This window comes from Entelurus aequoreus, linkage group LG12 (genome assembly GCF_033978785.1).
Source record: "Entelurus aequoreus isolate RoL-2023_Sb linkage group LG12, RoL_Eaeq_v1.1, whole genome shotgun sequence".
NCBI lineage: Eukaryota > Metazoa > Chordata > Actinopteri > Syngnathiformes > Syngnathidae > Entelurus > Entelurus aequoreus.
This window is the reverse complement of record NC_084742.1, coordinates 23,668,656-23,688,296: the sequence shown is the minus strand read 5'-3', so window position 1 is coordinate 23,688,296 and position 19,641 is coordinate 23,668,656. Positions and strand designations below refer to the sequence as shown.

Here is a 19,641-nt window from a genome sequence, read left to right as displayed (position 1 = left end):
GTTCTCGTTTTGCCTCTTTTACTGTGCTCTGATATCGATGCCAACAGTCCTTTAAAATCTGGAGTGACACCTGAAGCTTGTCCTTCTTCTACCTGCGTTTAGCTTTGCGGCACTCACGTCTGATCGCACGTGTTCTCTCATTAAACCAGGCTTCTGATTTAGTTTTGGCCTTTTTGATTTTTAAAGGAGCCACTGAGTTCAAGGCAGTCTCACAGGTGGAGTCAAACACCACTGAGCACTGAGTTTCTCCGTGTCAGAAAAAACAGAGTCAGAGGGTAAAAAAAGCTGGTTAAAAGCAATAAACTGACCAGCAGTGGAAGGGTTAAAAACTTGACAGAGACGCGCAGAAGCGCGCGCTACAGCTGTCAAGCGGTTAAAACTGGCCTCAAATATGACAGGCATATGGTCTGAAAGCACATTGTCACAAATGTCCAAGTTAGACACAGGTAGACCATATGAGAGGACAAGATCAAGCGTGTGACCAGGTCCGTGTGTGGGGCCAGACACAAACTGTATCAAATTAAAAGAGTCAAAAAGGTTCAAAAAATCCTTCACCAGTGGCTTGTCGGGACAGCATACATGGATATTAAAATCTCAAACAATGAGGACACCTTTAAACCTTTATTTATAAACTGCAACATTTACAAACAGCCGAGAAACAATAATCAAAATAAGTATGGTGCCACTATGCTGTTTTTTTCCAATAAAATACTGGAAAGGGTAGAAATGTAGTTTGTCTCTTTTATCCAAATATTAATCGATTAATCGAAGTAATAATCGAAAAATTAATCGATTATCAAATTAGTTGTTAGTTGCAGCCATATTATATCGTCTTTATAATTTATGTTATATCGTCAGAAATGTCTCGCGATAAATTGCCAAATCGACATTCCCCTCCCTCACCCCTATATTGTCACAATGAAATGTGCAACTTGACATATACTGTCAACCTAATTTAACAGGATTTGTATTTTTGAATTTATTTAAAAGAATTACTGGTCTTACTTGTTTATAGTAGAACATGTTATTTATTAGTTACTTATTTGCCTATTTTCTTTAGATGAAATAATACAAATATTGCACTTTGTATTTATGAATGAATGAATGAATGATATTTATTGTCATTGTAAATGTACAGGTACAGGTCCAACGAAATTTAGATTGCTTCCCTGAGGTGCTTACGTACACCATTTGCCATACTTTACACAAACTATGTTTACTTGTGAAATGTACCCAGTGTATCCGCCACTGCCACAAAAACCACCCCCATAGTAAGTCATAATTGTAAGATTAAAACGTCCACATATTTAGGTAAGAATGTCAAAACGTGACCCCGAGAGGGACAAGCGGTAGGAAATGGATGGATGGAAAAATCCTTGTACCATATGTCACGTGACATTGGTTTGAGGTGGGAACTTCCGCATATATCGGAATTGTAAATTAAGTAAACCGGTACTGTCCGGCAGTTCATCTACAATTATGATTGTCACACTCAAACATATTTTAAATTGTAAAATGTTTAACTTTGTACTCACCACCAACGGATGAAATATGACATTTGCTGTGTGTCACGATGATGATGCGAGCCAATCAACATATGTCAATAAAAATGGAAATGTTCAGTAATTGGTTATATATTCACCTTTACACCAACACTGTAAACAATCTTTGTCAACAATATTTAATTTCATCTAAAAAAACCCATAAAAGTCTGTCTAGTTATCTTAGTCTTAGGCTCTTAGCAAACTCACTTGTTTGCTAAAAAAAACAAAAATATTCTTCCTCTGCGCTTGTCTCAACACGCAGTACTCGTATCTCTGCTCCTGCCACCTGCAGAAATACTCTGACGACTCTGCTGTGGTCGGGTGTATCAGAGAGGGACATGAATTGGAGTACAGGACATTGATCGCTGACTTTGTGGAGTGGTCTCAGGCGAACCATCTGGTCCTTAATGTGGACAAGACCAAGGAGCTGGTCCTCGACTTCAGGAAGAGAATGACCCCGGTGGAGCGGTCTCAGGCGAACCATCTGGTCCTTAATGTGGACAAGACCAAGGAGCTGGTCCTCGACTTCAGGAAGAGAATGACCCCGGTGGAGCCCATCAAGATCCAGGGCCAGGAGGTGGCAGTAGTGGGGCAGTGTAAGTACCTGAGAGTCCATTTGAACAGCAGACTGGACTGGAAGGACAACTGCAAAGCTGTTTACAAGAAGGGCATGAGCAGACTCTTTTTCCTAAGGAAGCTTAGGTCCTTTAATGTGTGCAGCAAGCTGTTAGAGATATTTTGTTGTGGCCAGTGCACTGTACTTTGCAGTGGTTTGTTGGCGGAGCAGCACCAGCAACAGGGACTCAACCCGGATTGATAAACTGATCCGGAAAGCCGGCCAAACTATTGGCACGCAGTTGGAGGCGTTTGTGTCAGTGAGGGATAGGAGGACACTGGACAAACTGCTGGCCATCATGGACAATCCTGCCCACCCACTCCACCTGACAATTGAGGGACAGCGGAGTTCATACTCCAACAGGCTCCTTCAGCTTCCTTCCCGCACTGTGCGATTCAAGAACTCCTTCATTCCACACTCCATCCAGCTGTATAATCACTCGCCATACAGCAATAGATGATATCTGCCTATTACCTGACACCTGACATGTCAGCTACTTCTCTTTGTTTTTAATGTCTATTTCTATTCCTCACCTACTCTCTATTTGATGCTGCTGCTGTCACATATACTGTAATATTGTACATGGTAATTGTTATATATTGTATATATGTTATAGACATAATATTTCTGCATGTATAATATACTGTACACACATTGTGTATATATGTTATATTGCTATATTTAGTCTATTTATACCTGCATTGTCCTTTCCATCCTTTCACTTTCCATCATTGTAACTGAGCTACTGTGTTGAACAAATTCCCTCGTGGATCATTAAAGTTTGTCTAAGTCTAAGTCTGTTATACTGCCACCTTCTGGAAACACTTTTCATTGCACTTCAGAAACATGGGCTGTATGCTGTGTTACTGTTCTATGCTTTATTAATATGAATACATTATTGTCGACTTTGTATGAATGTGGTTGGTGTGGCATTCTATGGAAATATTTTGGAGATAAAATGTGCAGATGGACATGTTTTTTCCCATAGACAAACAATTAAAAATACACGAATAGGCAGGGAACCACTGGAATAATGTGCTTTGCCAGTGATAATATATCTTTAAATGTAAAGTGAGCATACAATTTATTAGCATATTTATGTTGAATTGGAAAATAGACTTGACATTCTTTAATAATTCTGAGTATCTGGTCCTTGGTGAAAAATTGTTTGTAGTCTTCCTTTTTTAATGCATTCAATTATTTACAGAGAAACATGTTTCAGTTATGTCACCAACCTATGTCGATATGAGTCAGCCAGTCCAAGGGGCGTCAACATAAACGGGTTCCACTGTACTAAAAACCTGGTCCTGATGGGGCATTACCATGGTTACCGTGACAGGTTGGTGACTTTGTTTGTTGTCACATCCTCCAGCTTTCACTTTCCATCAACCCCACACCCTAATTTTCTCCCCCCATGGTTACTCACATCCTTCACGCCGTCCGCTCTTCATCCCTCCATCATGTCCCGTCCGTCCTCACGCCCATCCCTCAGTGTTTCTGCCTCCATTATGGGGAAATGGAAAAAGTGACATCAGCTATTTGGAGGGAGATGGAGACGGAGAGATGGACATCAAAAGGTGTGACAGGAAGGAGACAAGGACACAAGGAGACAGGAAGGCACCACCTCATCAAGTCCCTAACAGTGAATACACAAGCAAAATGGAACGTGGCCCGTGTGTGTTTAAAAGAGCACCATGCGACAGTGAAGGTTGTAATACTGTATATTTGCAGTCGACCACAGCCACACAACAGTGACACTGAGGGGAAAAAAAACAAAAACCAGTGAGTGGTCACTTCTATCTACACACAAGAACCCTTTAGCTCCGCCTCCATCAGACCCCTCCCCCCTCTCGTGACAGGAAGAGTTTGAGAGGAGCGCTTGATTTGCTCACCTGCTGCTCTCATGAACACAACAAGGGGAGGGTGAAGGGGTGGTACTCAAGTCACTTCCTGGTCACAGCAGGTCAAAGGTTGAGGACACAACATTCTAGAAACGACGTCATAAAAAAGGTTTGTTTGTTTTGTTTTTTTACATGTTTTTTCGTCCTTTGAGGGGATAGAAAACACGTCAGTTCTAAAAACTCCTTGCAGGCAGGAGGGAGATGAAGACGAGGCGAACCAAGTTTATTTGATCCCGTCCCAAAAGTCTCCTCCTTCTAGTCCAATAAGACGATTCTGGTCGAGTCTGAGGTGGACTCAGCAAAGTCTTAGAACTTTTGAGGTGGTCAAGTTTGGTCCATCCTTCCCAGCATGCTTTGCACAGGAATGAGTGCTCACGCTGGAGACTGAAGGAAGCTTTTTTTGTGAGTAACAAAAAGGGCATCAAATAAAGATGGGGGGGGGGGGGAGTGGTAAGTAAAGGGGCGGCGTTTCCGGTGGTTCGCTGCGCCTCTCTCTAGAACATGATGGTGGTCTTCAGGAAAGCGCGAGACTCTGATAAGAAAAAAAAACAATAGATGAGGAAATAGTCATATATTATTATTTTTGAAATGGTGTAGAAGTTAGGCATTAAATGGTAAAAGGGTTACACCTGTATAGCACTTTTCTACCTTTAAGGTAATCAAAGCGTTTTGACACTATTTCCACATTCACACACACATTCACACACTGATGGCGGGAGCTGCCATAGAAGGCCCTCACCACGACCCATCAGGAGCAAGGGTGAAGTGTCTTGCTCAAGGACACAACGGACGTGATGTGGTTGGTAGAAGGTGGGGATCGAACCAGGAACCCTCAGGTTGCTGGCACGGCCACTCTCCCAACTGCGCCATTGGCTCCCCACAAATTCACAGTTCTTACGTAAAAAATGTTTTATTTTGTTTTGGTAACTTTAATACAAAGTAGCTTGATGGCGCTATCTGCAGGGGTAAAAAGTTGTGCTGTTGCTGTGAATCCAGCAGAGGGTGCATGAGTCTATGCAGTCAACAATTTAGAGCAGGATGTTGCTTTACAGGAGGTGATGTTGTGTAACTGTACTGTACTGTATTGTAAGTACAGTACCCTATGCTTGTAATTGTGAACTCACGCCTAAAACTGAACTTAAAATGTGTTTAATAACTGCGATAGGTATATTAGGGTCCAAAGTGTAGTCTGGGAGCCATTTGTGGCCTGTGGCTTGTTTTTTAGTTCCCTGCGGCTAGGAAGGGTACCTTTCTCATTCGAATCAATAGAGTACCAATTCCGAGTACTTGGCAAATGATACCAGAAATGATAAGTGTGCGGTCCACTTGTTATAGCTTGTTTTCTTAAACTTCTAAATCTCATTTACATGTATTATAGAGTAGATTTGGTAAGTAGTTGCCTTTCCAAGATATTACACTGCAGTATTGTGTAGGCTACATTGTGTTGCTTAGCTAAAAATAGTCTTTGCCATTAAGTTGAATTTGCTACTCTTTTCTATTGTTGAGCCCTACAAAGTGTTTGTACTTAAATTATGTATTTTTTTACACACCAGCTGTTTGATTGTAACGTTATTTGTAGTTTTCATTACCAAATTTGGAGGTGTTGAACTCGCCATGTAAAATCGCTAATAATAATTGGTATCACTTATATTGCATATCTTATGAAAGTTAGCATTGAGCTAACGCATTTTGAAAGGTGGAGCCTTACTGTACCTACAAGCGCTTTCTATCAGTCATGTTTGCTTTGTTGGCATGACAAATTGTAACATTACCAAGAGGCAGTTTGGCAGAGTCCGCTTTTAATGCTTGTTTCCCAGCCAAGTGCTTGAGCTGGTGCCCAGTCTGCAACCGTATGTGACATCACATGCAACAAAGTTATCAAGATATGATACCGCTTGATTTTATGTGTAGAACCGATGGAATTTGGTCGGTATAAAAATGGCAAAATAGAGATTAAAGAGGAACAACGTAAAGAGAGAAAACTGAAATGTTAATATGAATAACCAAGAGTAACATAAGTGCAATCAATTGAGGCTCCTCCTCATTTCTTCATTTTTCAGTTGTTTAGTATCAAAATTAAGCAGTTCTTAGGGCTTTTTCAAGGTTCATTCATTATTCTTGTTTTTTCGCTATTTGCTGAGTGTCATGGAGCGTAACGTTTGCGTGTATTGACATTGTAGTTCTTTTTGAGTTTATCCTACAGAATTACTGTGACATACAATGAGACAATATTCATACAGGTGAAAAAAAAACAGAGTGACGCCTCTTTTCCCTTTGATACAGTATCTCTTTATGGCTGCAGTTTTGCAGCGCTCGGCTCTTATTTCACCTCCGCTCCCTGTAGCGCGTCACCCACGGGCAAGCAAACACACACACACACACACACACACACACACACACACACACACACACACACACACACCTAGCTTTCCCCTGTGGTGTCATTGTTTTGTGCCAACGTTGCAAAGTGTTTACATCTTGTGCATGAGGGCGGCCATATTGCTGCCACTTCCTTTCAGACAAGCAGGTAAAGAAAGGAGAAAGCTTCTCTTTCACGTGTTTCCTCCTGCCCTCTGCTATTTTTTAACAATTTTAACACCCACTCTCCTTTATACTCCCGCTGTTTGCCATGCATCCCCCGCCCCCATCTGCTAAACTGATATTATTTTTATCATCCACGTCCAAATGACTTTTTTCACGCCAAATGTTCAGTTTGTAGTGGAGCTTGCACAGAGCATGTTTTCATTCTTCCTGGTCCATGCATACCACCTGCAAGCCTATATTTGTCACGGGTGTGTGTGTGTGTGTGTGTGTGTGTGTGTGTGTGTGTGTGTGTGTGTGTGTGTGTGTGTGTGTGTGTGTGTGTGTGTGTGTGTGTGTGTGTGTGTGTGGGTGGGTGTGTGTGTGTGCGTGTGTGCCCCAGTTAAAAATGGTGCTGACCTGCCTTACAAGTCTATCAGCAGTTTGCAGTAAATATCACCAGGTCTAGCAACAAGGTCACATTTTTCAACTCTTCCTCCTCCTGCCCTCCTTTCCCCTCTTCTTCCTCCTTCTCTTCTTCCTCCTTCTCCTCTTCCTCCTTCTCCTTTACCCCTTCTTCATCAATGCTTTGTTTTTAAAACATGTTGTCCTCTTTTTCCACCCTGCATCTGATCCTAACACCACATCTTCTTTCTTTGTATTCAGCACTTTTCTCCTCACTCGTTAATTAAGAGTGTGGAAGGTGGAAGAGGCGAGGGACGTGTATGTGTGTGCGCGCGCGCATGTGTGTGTGTGTTAAAACCACTGTAGGTGCAAAATGCTTTTATGGCAGGAGGGATGAATGTGTGTGTGTGGGGGGCAGAAAAGGGGTCCTACTGGGCCAATCAACATTAATGAAATCAGGTCTGCGAGTGTGTGTGTGCTAGGCTTGCAGAAGAGAAAACAGATCTAAAAAGGGGTCTAAAGAGGAGAGCGAGCTAATTAGACTTCCCTGTCTCACCCAAGTGCAGTTCAAACATGCACAAATTCACGCACGCACACACACCCTTAAAGACACACGCACACGCACACACACAGAAACACAGGAAGTGTAGGAAGCGAGTCATTGACACACATACAGAAGAAGCTTCTCAATGTCAAGATGGACCACGGACAGCTGCTGGAAAAAGGACATGTGTGGTAACTAATACACACACACACACACACACACACACACACACACACACACACACACACACACACACACACACACACACACACACACACACACACAGTTGGGTCTTAACTTCACCAGTAAAATTTGGACCTGGAATGATTATCAGTGATCAATTTTAATCAAAAGCTGCTTCCTGTAAACACGTTACCAACTTCCTGTCGATGTGTGTTCATGTTTTTACACGCATCTTTTATTGCCGTGTGTGCTATGTGTGTGTACCTTGTACATCCCCGTCGTCCTGCTGGCTTCCATTGACTTCATCTCGCTGTTGGGTTGCAGCATCTGTGTGTGCGGAAGACGGTCAAAACAGGAGAGACGTGTCAAAAAAAAGAACTGTGAAGACAAAAACGCCGGCGAGAAGAAGCGTACCGGCTGTATCGTTGTCCGGCGAGGACGAAGACGAGTGTTTTAGGGTGTCTTCCCCTCTCTCCCTCCTCTTGGACTCAAACTCCAGCGCCTCCTGCAGCTTCCTTTTGGCCTTCTTCTCCTTCTTCAGACGCTTCTGGATGGAGGCTGCAGTGAAATCATCACAGATTGACACAAATGTTTGGACACTGAACATTAGGACCTTTTCCACCGCAGAAACTTTAACAGGAATGTTCCCACTTACCGGGTAAATAAAGTTACCCCCGTGTTTCCACCAAAAACTATCTGGGTAGGTTTAGTTCTTCAGGAACTTTTCGGAGTTTCTGCCAGCTACGTGGGTCTTTTGAAAGGTTCCCGTAACTTTTTCGGGGGCAGGCTGTGCTGTCGAACGCTGATTGGTTGAACATAGTTGGGGGCTTTCCTAAAACATATTTTTCAAACCCAGCACCGCCATTTACAGAATGCTAGGCAACTTGTTTATTTCTTATTTCTTTACATTTCGTCTTACTATTACAACAAACGTGACAGTGGAGAGAAAGAAGAACGAAAGGAACTTTCGACTTGCAGGAACTTTTGTGGGGCATCTTTGTGCTGAAGAACACTGATCAGTGGATCTATCTTGCAGTGTTTTTACTCAGTCATAGTTCAACCAATCAATCTTCTTCCGCTTATCTGAGGTCGGGTCGCGGGGGCAGCAGCCTGGCAAAAAAGCCCAGATTTCCCTCTGCCCAACCACTTCGTCTAGCTTCTCCCTGGGGGATTCCGAGGTGTTCCCAGGCTAGTCGGGAGACATAGTCATCCCCATATGTGTTCCGGGTATTCCTTGTGGCCTTTCTCCAGGAAGGCATCTAGGAGGCATCCTTAGGAGATGCACGAACCACCTCATCTGGCTCCTCTGGAGGAGCAGCGGCTTTACTCTGAGCTCCTCTCGAACGACAGAGCTTCTTAGACTTAGACTTCCTTTTATTGTCATTCAAATTTGAACTCTTACAGTACAGATAAGAACGCAATTTTGTTGCATTAGCTCGTAGTGCAGGATAAAAGAGCAATACGGTGCAGATATAAAGAAATAGATTACTGTACAGATAAATATATTGGACTTTTGCATATGCATCCATGTTTATGGATGTATATTATATTGTCTTTATATTCCAGCGAGTTAATCCGTTTTAGGGAGGAATTGAGGGGATTCTTATGATGCGTTCAAGAGTCTTATGGCCTGAGGGAAGAAGCTGTTACAGAACCTGGAGGTTCTGCTACGGAGGCTGCGGAACCTCTTTCTGGAGTCCTACAGTGAAAACAGTCCTTGGTGGGGGTAGGAGGAGTCTCTGCAGATTTTCTGAGCCCTGGTCAGGCAGCGGATTTTTACAATTTCCTGTATAGGAGGAAGAGGTGTCCCGATGATCTTTTCCGCCGTCCTCACCACTCTGTGCGGAGACTTCCAGTCTGAGGCACTGCAGGCTCCAGTCCAGACAGAGATGCAGTTGGTCAGTAGGCACTCTATAGTGCCTCTGTAGAATGTGGTGAGAATGGGGGGAGGGAGCTGTGCTCTTTTCATCTGACGCAAAAAGTGCATGCGCTGCTGAGCTCTTTTTACACGAGCTCCGGTGTGTAGGGACCAGGTCATATTGTCAGTTATCTGCACCCCCAGGAACTTGGTGTTGCTTACGATCTCCACTGCTGTGCCGTTGATGAAGAGTGGAGTGTGGCTGGACTGGTGCTTCCTGAAATTGACGATCTCCTTGGTCTTGTCGACGTTCAGGACCAGGTTGTTGGTTCTCCACCAGTCAACCAGATGTTTCACCTCCTCCCTGTAGTCCATGTCGTTGTTGTCACGGATGAGGTCCCCTACTGTTGTGTCGTCTGCATACTTCACAATGTGGTTAGTAGTGGACCTGGCGCAGCTGTCATGGGTCATTAATGTGAACAGCAGCGGACTCAGGATGCAGTCCTGGGGGGAGCCGGTGCTCAGGGAGGTGGGACTGGAGGGGTTGTCGCCCACTCTCACAGACTAGGGTCTGTCTGTGAGGAAGTCAAGCAGGCAGTTGCATAGGGGGGTACTGAATCCAAGGGGGGCCAGTTTGCTCACCAAGTGCTGCGGGATGATTGTGTTGAACGCCAAGCTGAAGTCCAGAAACAACATCCGCACGTGTGTGTCCTTTCCTTCCAGATGTTCTAAGCTCAGGTGGAGTGCAGAGGAGATGGCGTCCTCTGTGGAGCAGTTAGGGCGATAAGCAAACTGGTATGGAGGTCTGAAGTCTGGAGATAATGTGTCCTTTTACCAGCCTCTAGAAGTACTTCATTATGATGGTTGTGAGTGCCACGGGGGGATAATCATTGAGGGAGGAGATTGTGGGTTTTTTAGGTACTGGAATGATTGTGGCCGTCTTAAAACATGATGGTACCACAGCCTGGGTCAGCGAGGTGTTGAAGATGTCTGTGAGAACCCCAGCCAGCCCATCTGCACATCCCTTAAGCACCCTGCCCGGAATGTCATCAGGTACCGCTGTGTCCAGGTTGAGCGGCTGCTCATAGGGCGATTCCCTCGCCGGAGTGGTGTTAAGTGCCTCAAACCTCCCAAAGTGGTTGTTGAGGTTGTTAAGAAACCTAATGCTGTTGTCATAGGGACGGGGGTAGCTTTATAGTCCGTGATGACACGTATGCCCTGCCACATTCGTATAGTGTTCGTGGGGTTCTCGAAGAAGTCCTGCACTTTCTGACTGTGACCACGTTTTGCAACCCTAATGGCACGGTCCAGGTTAGCTCTGGCTGTTTTAAGTGCTACCATGTCGCCAGATTTAAAAGCCTTGTTCCAAGCCTTCAGCATTGCACGTACCTCACTGTTCATCCAGGGTTTCTCATTGGCCCGTGTGGGGATGATCTTGATCACACTAACCTCCTCCATGCACTTCTGAATGTAGGTGGACACCGACTCTGCATACTCCTCCACACATGTGTGATGATTGTCTGTGGCGGCTGCCTTTTGAAGTAGTCTTGTAATGCTTCCATTGCTCCCTCTGGCCAGATTCTCACCTGCTTCACTTTAACTTGCTTCCTAATCAGCAGGGGCTTTTATGCAGGAATTAGCATCACAGAGATGGTCTGAGGAGCCGAGGTGGGGGCGGGGTGCAGCTTTGAATGCATTCTTGATGTTACTGTAGACTATGTCTAACTAGCTTCCACCCCTGTTTTTTACCTTGACAAATCAATACAGGATCCGCATCACTGCAGACGCCGTACCGATACACCTGTCGATCTCACGATCCATTCTTCCCTCACTCGTGAACAAAACTCCAAGATACTTGAACTCCTTCACTTGGGGCAAGATCTCCTCCCCCAATTCGGAGATGGCATGCCACTGTTTTCCGGGCAAGAACCATGGATTCGGACTTTGAGGTGGTGATTCTCATCCCAGTTGCTTTACACAACCAACTAATTGAGGACTTAAGATCCTGGCCAGATGAAACCATCAACAGCACATCATCTGCAAAAAGCAGAGACTTAATCCTACATCCACCAAACCGGATCCCCTCAACGCCTGTGCCTAGAAATTCTGTCCATAAAAGTTAAGAACAGAATTAGTGAGAAAAAGCTGCCCTGGCAAAGTCCAACCCTCACTGGAAACAGGTCAGAGCCGCCACAATTAGACAGTCCGATATCCCATACTCTCTGAGCACTCCCAACTGGACTTCTCGAGGGACACGGTTAAATGCCTTCTCCAAGTCCACAAAGCACATGTAGACTGGTTGGGCAAACTCCCATGCACTCTTAAGGATACTGCTGAGAGTATAGGACTGGTCTACAGTTCCACAACCAGTACAAAAACCACACTGCTCTTCCTGAATCCCAAGTTCGACTATCGGGCATAGCCTCCTCTCCAGTACACCTGAATAGACCTTACGGAGAAGGCTGAGGAGTGTGATCTCATGATAGTTTGAACACACCCTCAAATTCCCCTTCTTAAAGAGAGGAACCATCACCGCGGTCTGCCAATCCAGAGGCACTGCCCCGGATGTCCATGCAATGTTGCAGAGTATTGTCAACCACGACAGCCCCACAGCATTCAGTGTCTTAAGAAACCATGGAGGAGCTTTTTAAATACCTCGCAACCTTAGCGCAGAAATGGGATCGCCTACCAAAGAATCACTGCTTCCTGATAGGAAGACGTATAAGTGGGATTGAGGAGGTTTTCGAAGCATACCCTCCACTGATCAACAACATCCTGAGTCGAGGTCAGCAGCACACAATCCTCACCATAAACAGTGTTGACAGTGCACTGCTTCCCGCTCCTGAGGCTGCGGATGGTGGTCCAGAACCGCTTCAAAGCTGTCCGGAAATCGTTTTCCCTGGCTTCCCCAAACTCATCCCATGTCTGAGTTTTTGCCTCTGCGACCGCTAAAGCCGTGCACCCTTGGCATGTCGGAACCTGTCCGGTGCCTCCGGGGTCCCATGAGCCAAAAGGACCTGATAGGTCTTCTTAAGCTTGACTGCATGACAGGCAAAAACCACCTTGTGGCCCCTGCTGCGATTGGCCGCCTGGACAATAGAGGTACGGAACATGGTCCACTCGCACTCAATGTCCAGCGCCTCCCCTCGTGACATGTTCAAAGTTCTTCCGGAGGTAGGAATTGAAACTCTCTCTGACGAGAGACTCTGCTAGACATTCCCAGCAGACCTTCACAATGCATTTGGGCCTGCCAAATCTGACCGGCATCCTCCCCGACCATGAGAGTCAACTCACCATCAGGTGGTGATCGTTAGAAAGCTTTACCCCTCTCTTCACCCGAGTGTCCAAAACATGAGATTGCAAATCCGATTAAACAACCACAAAGTCGAGCATCGAACTGCGACCTACGGTGTCCTTGTGCCAAGTATAAATATGGAAACCCTTGTGTTTGATCATGGTGTTCGTAATGGATAATCTGGGATGAGCAAAAAAGTCCAATAACAAAACACCACTCGGGTTCAGATCCGGGTGGCCGTTCTTCCCAATAACGCCTCTACAGGTTTCACTGTCATTGCCAATGAAAGCGTTGAAGTTGCCCAGCAGAACAAGGGAATCACTTGGGTAAGCACTCTCCAGTACTCCCTTGAGGAAGTCCAAAAAGGGCGGGTACTCTGAGCTACTGTTTGGTGCGTAAGCGTAAAGGCGGAGAGAAGCTACCCTCTCATCTGGGTTAAACTCTAACATACAGGCTCTGCGCTGGAGGGCAACAGGAATTGCCACCCCAGCCCGTTGCCTCCCACTGCTTGCAACGCCAGAGTGAAAGAGAGTCCATCCCCTCTCGAGAGGACTGGTTCCAGAGCCTGTGCGTCAAAGTGAGTCCGACTTGATCCAGCCGAAACTTCTACACCTCTCGCATCAGCTCAGGCTCCTTTTCTCTAAGCGAGGTGAAGTTCCACATCCCAAGAGCTAGCTTCTTTCTTTTTTTTTTTCATTGGCACTCATCGTGGGTGGACGCTCCTTTTTCCTCTCTTATGTCTGTTGCTAGCTTCTTCGTTTTGTCTTGTCTTAAACTTCTTGTTGCCTCTTTTTGCACTGCTCTTCAAATCTAAACAATGGAATTGATCAACTGGCCTCTGAACGAAATTGACAAGATCTCAAGATTGGAGGAATCTGTCTGTCTTGGCGGAGCAGTTGTTGCTGGACACACGATGGATTCTTGGGAGGAGGAGTGCCGCATGCCTGGCGACCCTTTCATTTGAGGACGTTGAAGATATCTACCTCTTCGAAATTAAGACAACAGGACATCTGCTGTTTGGAGTAAGCATTGTTCTGGTTCGTTGACAAATTGGAAGATCCTGGCAGCCTTTAAAGTATCCTAAAGATGCCACAAATGATTGGACGATATGGACAGAACTGTGGACACTCTTGTGATTTTGGATAACATCGGACCGCCTGCCCTGCAGGATAATTTTTGAGGACCAAAAATAAAACAATTAAGATACCTATGAATGTTCTCATTCATTCAGGTCATTGTTATCTCAGGGAGTTCAATCGATCGCAACTGGACTGCTTGGTTTGTCTTGGAAGACGTAACGTTTTGCCGCTCATCCAAGTAGGCTTCATCAGTTCGTGCTCAAAAAATTTGAGTGGTCAGATCTAGTCCAGTGGTTAGTGCCAAAACCCCAAATATTTATACTACAAAAAAAACAGGAGGGTGTGCCCGGGCAAGGATTGTTTCTCCCTATCGTAGTGAGAAAAACATCTGTTTTGATGCAAACAAGCAATCTTAACTGTCAAAGCCAATGACAGTCGTTGAAGTGTAATTTTCCCTTGTTAGCATTGAGGTATTGTGTGGCAGAACGATCGCTGTGGATCGACTACTACCGGTCCAAAATAGTCGGAATCCCCCGCGTAAGAGACTGGTGCATCCTAAAGACCGGACACCTCACACCCACAAAAACAATCTGGTGTATGCTAGACTGTACACACAGTCTTAGTAGATCACACGCAACACGCCCACCACACGCTATTTTATAGATTGCATGCGCTGGGAATTTGGATCACCTGGGCCGACGTTTCCTAAAAAACTTAAAGCCACGTCCAGCTGTTTACGGAAGTCCACTAGTCATGTTTAGCCAACTTTTGCTGCAAATGAATATTGGCTGCAAATATCTGTTATCGGCCTCTAAGAGTACTAATAATCGGTTTCAGCCCTTAAAAAAACATATTGATCGATCTATAATATCTTGTAACATTCAACATTGCAACGTTTATATATTGTTTAATGATGCTGTGGGGTAATAAGAAAATAGTGGCGGCACTTTGGACAGCCCTACTGTAGGTGGAATGTGTTAACTATTGTGTAGGTCTATTACTTGCGTCTGTGTGTGCGTGTATGTTTGTGTGTGCGTGTGTGTGTGTGTAACCTCTGCTCTGCAGTTCGGAGGTCAGCTGTCGCTCCAGACTCTCCCTCATCTCTCGTTCCCGGTAGAGCTCCATCTTCAGCTCCCTCTTCTCTGCTTGAATCTGCTTGTCCTGTACACGGGCGTTCTCTACCGCCACCTTCAGAAGGCCCTGAGTATGCACACACACACACACACACACATCGTAAGAGAGTGCACAAGAATTGACAAGAACAACAAAGGAGTACCTGTATGTTGGTGAGGAGCGTCTCCACGGAAGACAGGCTGTCGGCGAATAAGAAGGGCGTGGGGAAGCCTGGGTGTAGGGCTTGTCCCAGCAAAGGTTCCACTTCTAAGGACACAGCAAAGGTGGAATATTTGCAGAGTGGGCCTCAAGACAGAAAGACGTACACGGAAGTAGCTCTCAGAGAAGTTGGAGACGTGTTGTTATTAAAGTGTAAAAGTCAATGATGCAGCATCAGAGGGATCAATTACACTTGACACACACACACACACACACACACACACACACACACACACACACACACACACACACACACGGCTCGTTAGTATTCAGACAATCATGTGAGGTACTAATTGGCAAGGATTAAACATACCCTTCGTGTGTGTGTGTGTGTGTGTGTGTGTGTGTGTGTGTGTGTGTGTGTGTGTGTGTGTGTGTGTGTGTGTGTGTGTGTGTGTGTGTGTGTGTGTGTGTGTGTGTGTGTCACAGTGTCTGCTCAGCTCTTAATGCCTAACATACTGACAAGAGAGTTAACTCTGCTGTGAAATTAACGTTGATTAAGATGCACTCTAGCACACACCCGCGCGCACGCACACACACGCACGCGCACTCACCCGTACCCGTACACGCACTCCTATCTACCTCTTCATCCGTACGTCTACTTCCTATATATATATATATATATATATATATATATATACACACACAGGAAGTTCACAGAGGATGCTAGATAAGGGTTTAAGAGGAGGAGTAGTATATATATATATATATATATATATATATATATATATATATATATATATATAGAGGAAGTTCAGACGTACTGTTTGAGCTACTGTTTATATATATATATATATTTACCATTTCTTTCTTCCTTAATTTTTACGGTTCATTTTATTTTATTATGTGTTTTTTTTCCTCCTTAAAGCTAAAATTTAGAATAAGTGACCGCAGCCTTGAGCCGTGTCAGACTGAAAGCGTTTCTCATTTTTTACCAATAATGTTACCGGATGCCGCAATTGAAGGACAAAAAGACGCAGAAGAAAGATGCTGAAGAAAATATGTCAAATATTTAGAATGATTCAAAACAAAGAGTAGCTTTTTAGCCCAACAAAAAAAGGTATTTAATCCTCTTTGTTGTTACTTTCTTACAAAGATAAGAACCAACCATATTTTTTATGGTAGTTTTATTATAACAGCGATACATAGAATGTAAAAAAGAAATTGTGCCGTTAAATGATTAAAGTTTTTTTTAGCACATTAATCACACTTTAATTTGGATTCATCACAGGTCACTTACCTCTGTGCATAATTTAAATTAGATTTTAAGACGCCAACATTTGACCACAATTTTATTGTCACAATGTCATACAGGAACATTTTTCTAATGTTGGGTGCACATCATTTATTTGCTTTTAGCCAAGTACAGTATGTACAGTTTTATTTAAAGTCCAGTCTGAGTTTATATTGGAGTGAAATTTGCTAGCAAACATATCAGCCGGAGTCTCCTTACTCATCTTTGCACTGACATATGCATTGACCTGCACTCATCGTATAACAACTCGCACCACCTTTCAAGTAACCATCTGCGGTTGAGGTAAAGGAGCATGTACGCTCAAAATGAATTGGGTGATTAATCTGTCTTCAGCAGGTGATCAAATACTTATTTTACTGTTGGAACCCTGCTTAGTTAGAAGGGAAACACACCGAGAGGTCAGCCTTCGCCCCCACACACACAGGATGTGCTTGTGTGTGCTGAAGTTTCTCTAACGCGTCTTTGACTCGTTAAAGACAAAGCGACGACCTCAGAGTGGAACGCCAGCAGGCGCTTTATTTCTACCCGGGAGAACATGTTGGTTCTACGGATGGAAAATAATGGGAGAGGCCCTGTTTGCTTTTAGTGGGCGGCCCCTTGACCCCTTTTAGCCCTGCCTTGTTTCATCCTCCCCACTCCAATACACACACATGCAGACACAAGCTCCCAACCGCTTCCTCATTGGTTGATTGATGGCTGGGAGACAGGTGATCAATAGTAGCGACGGAACATCCTGACACTTCACTTGTGTGTGTGGGGTGTGTGTGCGTGTGTGTGTGAGCAAATATAGGTGATGAAGAAAGCGAGGATGATTTGTCAGTTGTCAAAAGAAAATGGCTGATGTTTGGATGGAGATGTATAATGTAAGTGTGTGTGTGTGCGTGCATGTGGTCTTACCTTTGTCCTTTGTTATTTTCTTGATGGGTGTTGCGGAGTTGGCCAGTGCAACATCTGCATCAGCCGAAAGCAGGCCTGAAGAAGGAAAAGCAGCGTGAGTGCGTATACAGTGTATGTGTGTGTGTGTGTGTGTGTGTGTGTGTACATCCGTGTGTTTGTTTGCGTACCAAGTCTTTCTGGCGAGCTGGAGGCCGAGCTACTGGGCTGCGACTGCAGAGGCGTGTTGGTGTCGTCAACGGAGGGCGACAGAGAGGGGCTGTCACACACACGCTCCTACACAAGCACACACACAAAGTGAAAAGATGTAGAATACAGGATGTCACTAATGTTTGGACACGTAGGTAAACGCGCATATGAAAATAAAATAATCTAATAAGGCTGTGTGAATCTTTGGGAACCACACTATTTGATTCCATTTGATTCATAGGGGTAACGATTCGATTCAGAATCAATTCTCAATTCAAAATCTATACCTTTTTAATAACATTGGATGAAAGTTCTATGATTAACTACATTCCTCCATAAAATTTAAACAGCTTTAATCAATTTCTACTTCTTCAAAATCAGTTTTCTTTTTTGTTTAATAAAATGCTTCCCAAACATTTAATAAAGTCAAATACAAGAAAGGAAAAAAGAGAAGTATACAACACTTCTCTTTCTAAAGTCAATCTGTACAGCAAATGTGGGCATATACATCAACAATATGATTTGCCTGAGTGGCTGGACAGGAATGATTGGGGGGGGAAAAAATGTAAATACATTTAAAAAATATTTTTTAGATTTTTTGGAATCGATTAAGAATCGTTACAAATAAAAATCATGATTAATTTAAAATCTCTTTTTTTTGACACCCTATAATTTAATTAAAATATATAATAGATGTGATAATAATTGTACTGTATTCGTAGTATTACATTAATAAATAAATGCACAAGGATACAAATACATGGATTTGTTTGGAAAATACAAAGATTCTGAATAATAAAAATGTATTTAAAAAAAATAGCAAGTTAATTATTCAAAATTCAAACAATAATTTCATAAAAGATCTTTAAAAATAAATACAAAAAAATATAATAAATATCAAAAAGATTTAAAAAAAATTATTAATAATATAAAACATTCTAATTATAGTTCCAATAAAGAAATATTTCACTTGTATATTCATTAATAAATTATTAATCAAAAGTTTTTGTTTAATGTATGTTTAATGTCCAGACTTAAAAGGGAACTGCACTTTTTGGGGAATTTTGCCTATCGTTCCCAATCATTATGAAACACATGACAATGGATGTATTTTTTTTAAATGCATTCTAAATATGCATTACAGCGGAGCCAATGGGAGCTCCACAATTCCGCCCATAAAATCAGATAAATCCATCCATTTTCTACCGCTTGTCCCTCTCAAGGTCGAGAGGAACTAGCGGTAGATAACTATTCAAAAACCGCTAATAATACTCAATTTGCATTTGGTGACTTGCATATTATTCAAGTATTAGTGATATTGTTATTATAAGCGCTAACACGTACAAACTATTCACAGCGGTGCCGTGATCACAAGTTCCTGTGCCTATGTTTACATAATCAGTTTCCTCGCTTCCCTGATCCTTGTAAGTTTATTGTAAATCACAAATCATGGCTCTCACCTAAAAAGTAGATGGCTGAGAATATAATCCGACAAGCTGGGACAGTTCAGGATCTGGAACTTCCGAGAACGACACAAAAAGCATGTGTTCATTCTTCACCTAAATGGGAATATGTAACAATCCCAGCAGTCGGCATCCTAATGACAGCAGACATTGTACAGTAAGTGATGTTTTATTATGTTTGTTGGCTGTCATAAAGTCTGCAGTGAGCAAAAATCAGTGACGGAGAAAAAAAAGCAAACGTGATGCATTTTTGAAGTTAATGCGCCGTGTATGCTTTAAATTATTAAAATATGCAAATATTAAATGTTATTATAAATGTACCTGTTACTAAATTACATATGTACTTACATCGTGTATATAAAACCCTAATGGAGGTGTTCGGATGTTTTTTAGGGGCTTTATAGGGAGAATTAAACGGCTCCCACAGGCTCCATTGTAAGCGGACATTTGATCGAATTTATCTAATATTTAGAATGGATTTTTAAAAATCCATCTGTCGTCATGTCTTTCATAATGATTGTGAACAATAGGCAAAATCTTTAAAAAAGTGCAGTTGGCCTTTC

The 19,641-nt window shown here is 43.3% G+C and overlaps 1 protein-coding gene across 1 annotated transcript in view; it reads right to left on the bottom strand.

Annotated features, from left to right (window-relative positions):
* Positions 1–2,932: 2,932 nt before the first annotated feature.
* Positions 2,933–19,641, bottom strand: part of LOC133661800 (dachshund homolog 2-like) — an 83,771-nt gene continuing 67,062 nt past the window's right edge. Inside the window, exons 6-12 of the mRNA XM_062065266.1 lie at positions 17,597–17,702; positions 17,430–17,504; positions 15,222–15,325; positions 14,998–15,145; positions 8,128–8,271; positions 7,978–8,040; positions 2,933–4,593 (exon numbers count right to left, since the gene is read on the bottom strand). Of these exons, the coding sequence (XP_061921250.1) occupies positions 4,556–4,593; positions 7,978–8,040; positions 8,128–8,271; positions 14,998–15,145; positions 15,222–15,325; positions 17,430–17,504; positions 17,597–17,702 (678 nt within the window). The 3' untranslated portion in view covers positions 2,933–4,555. The remainder of the gene's footprint in view (positions 4,594–7,977; positions 8,041–8,127; positions 8,272–14,997; positions 15,146–15,221; positions 15,326–17,429; positions 17,505–17,596; positions 17,703–19,641) is intronic.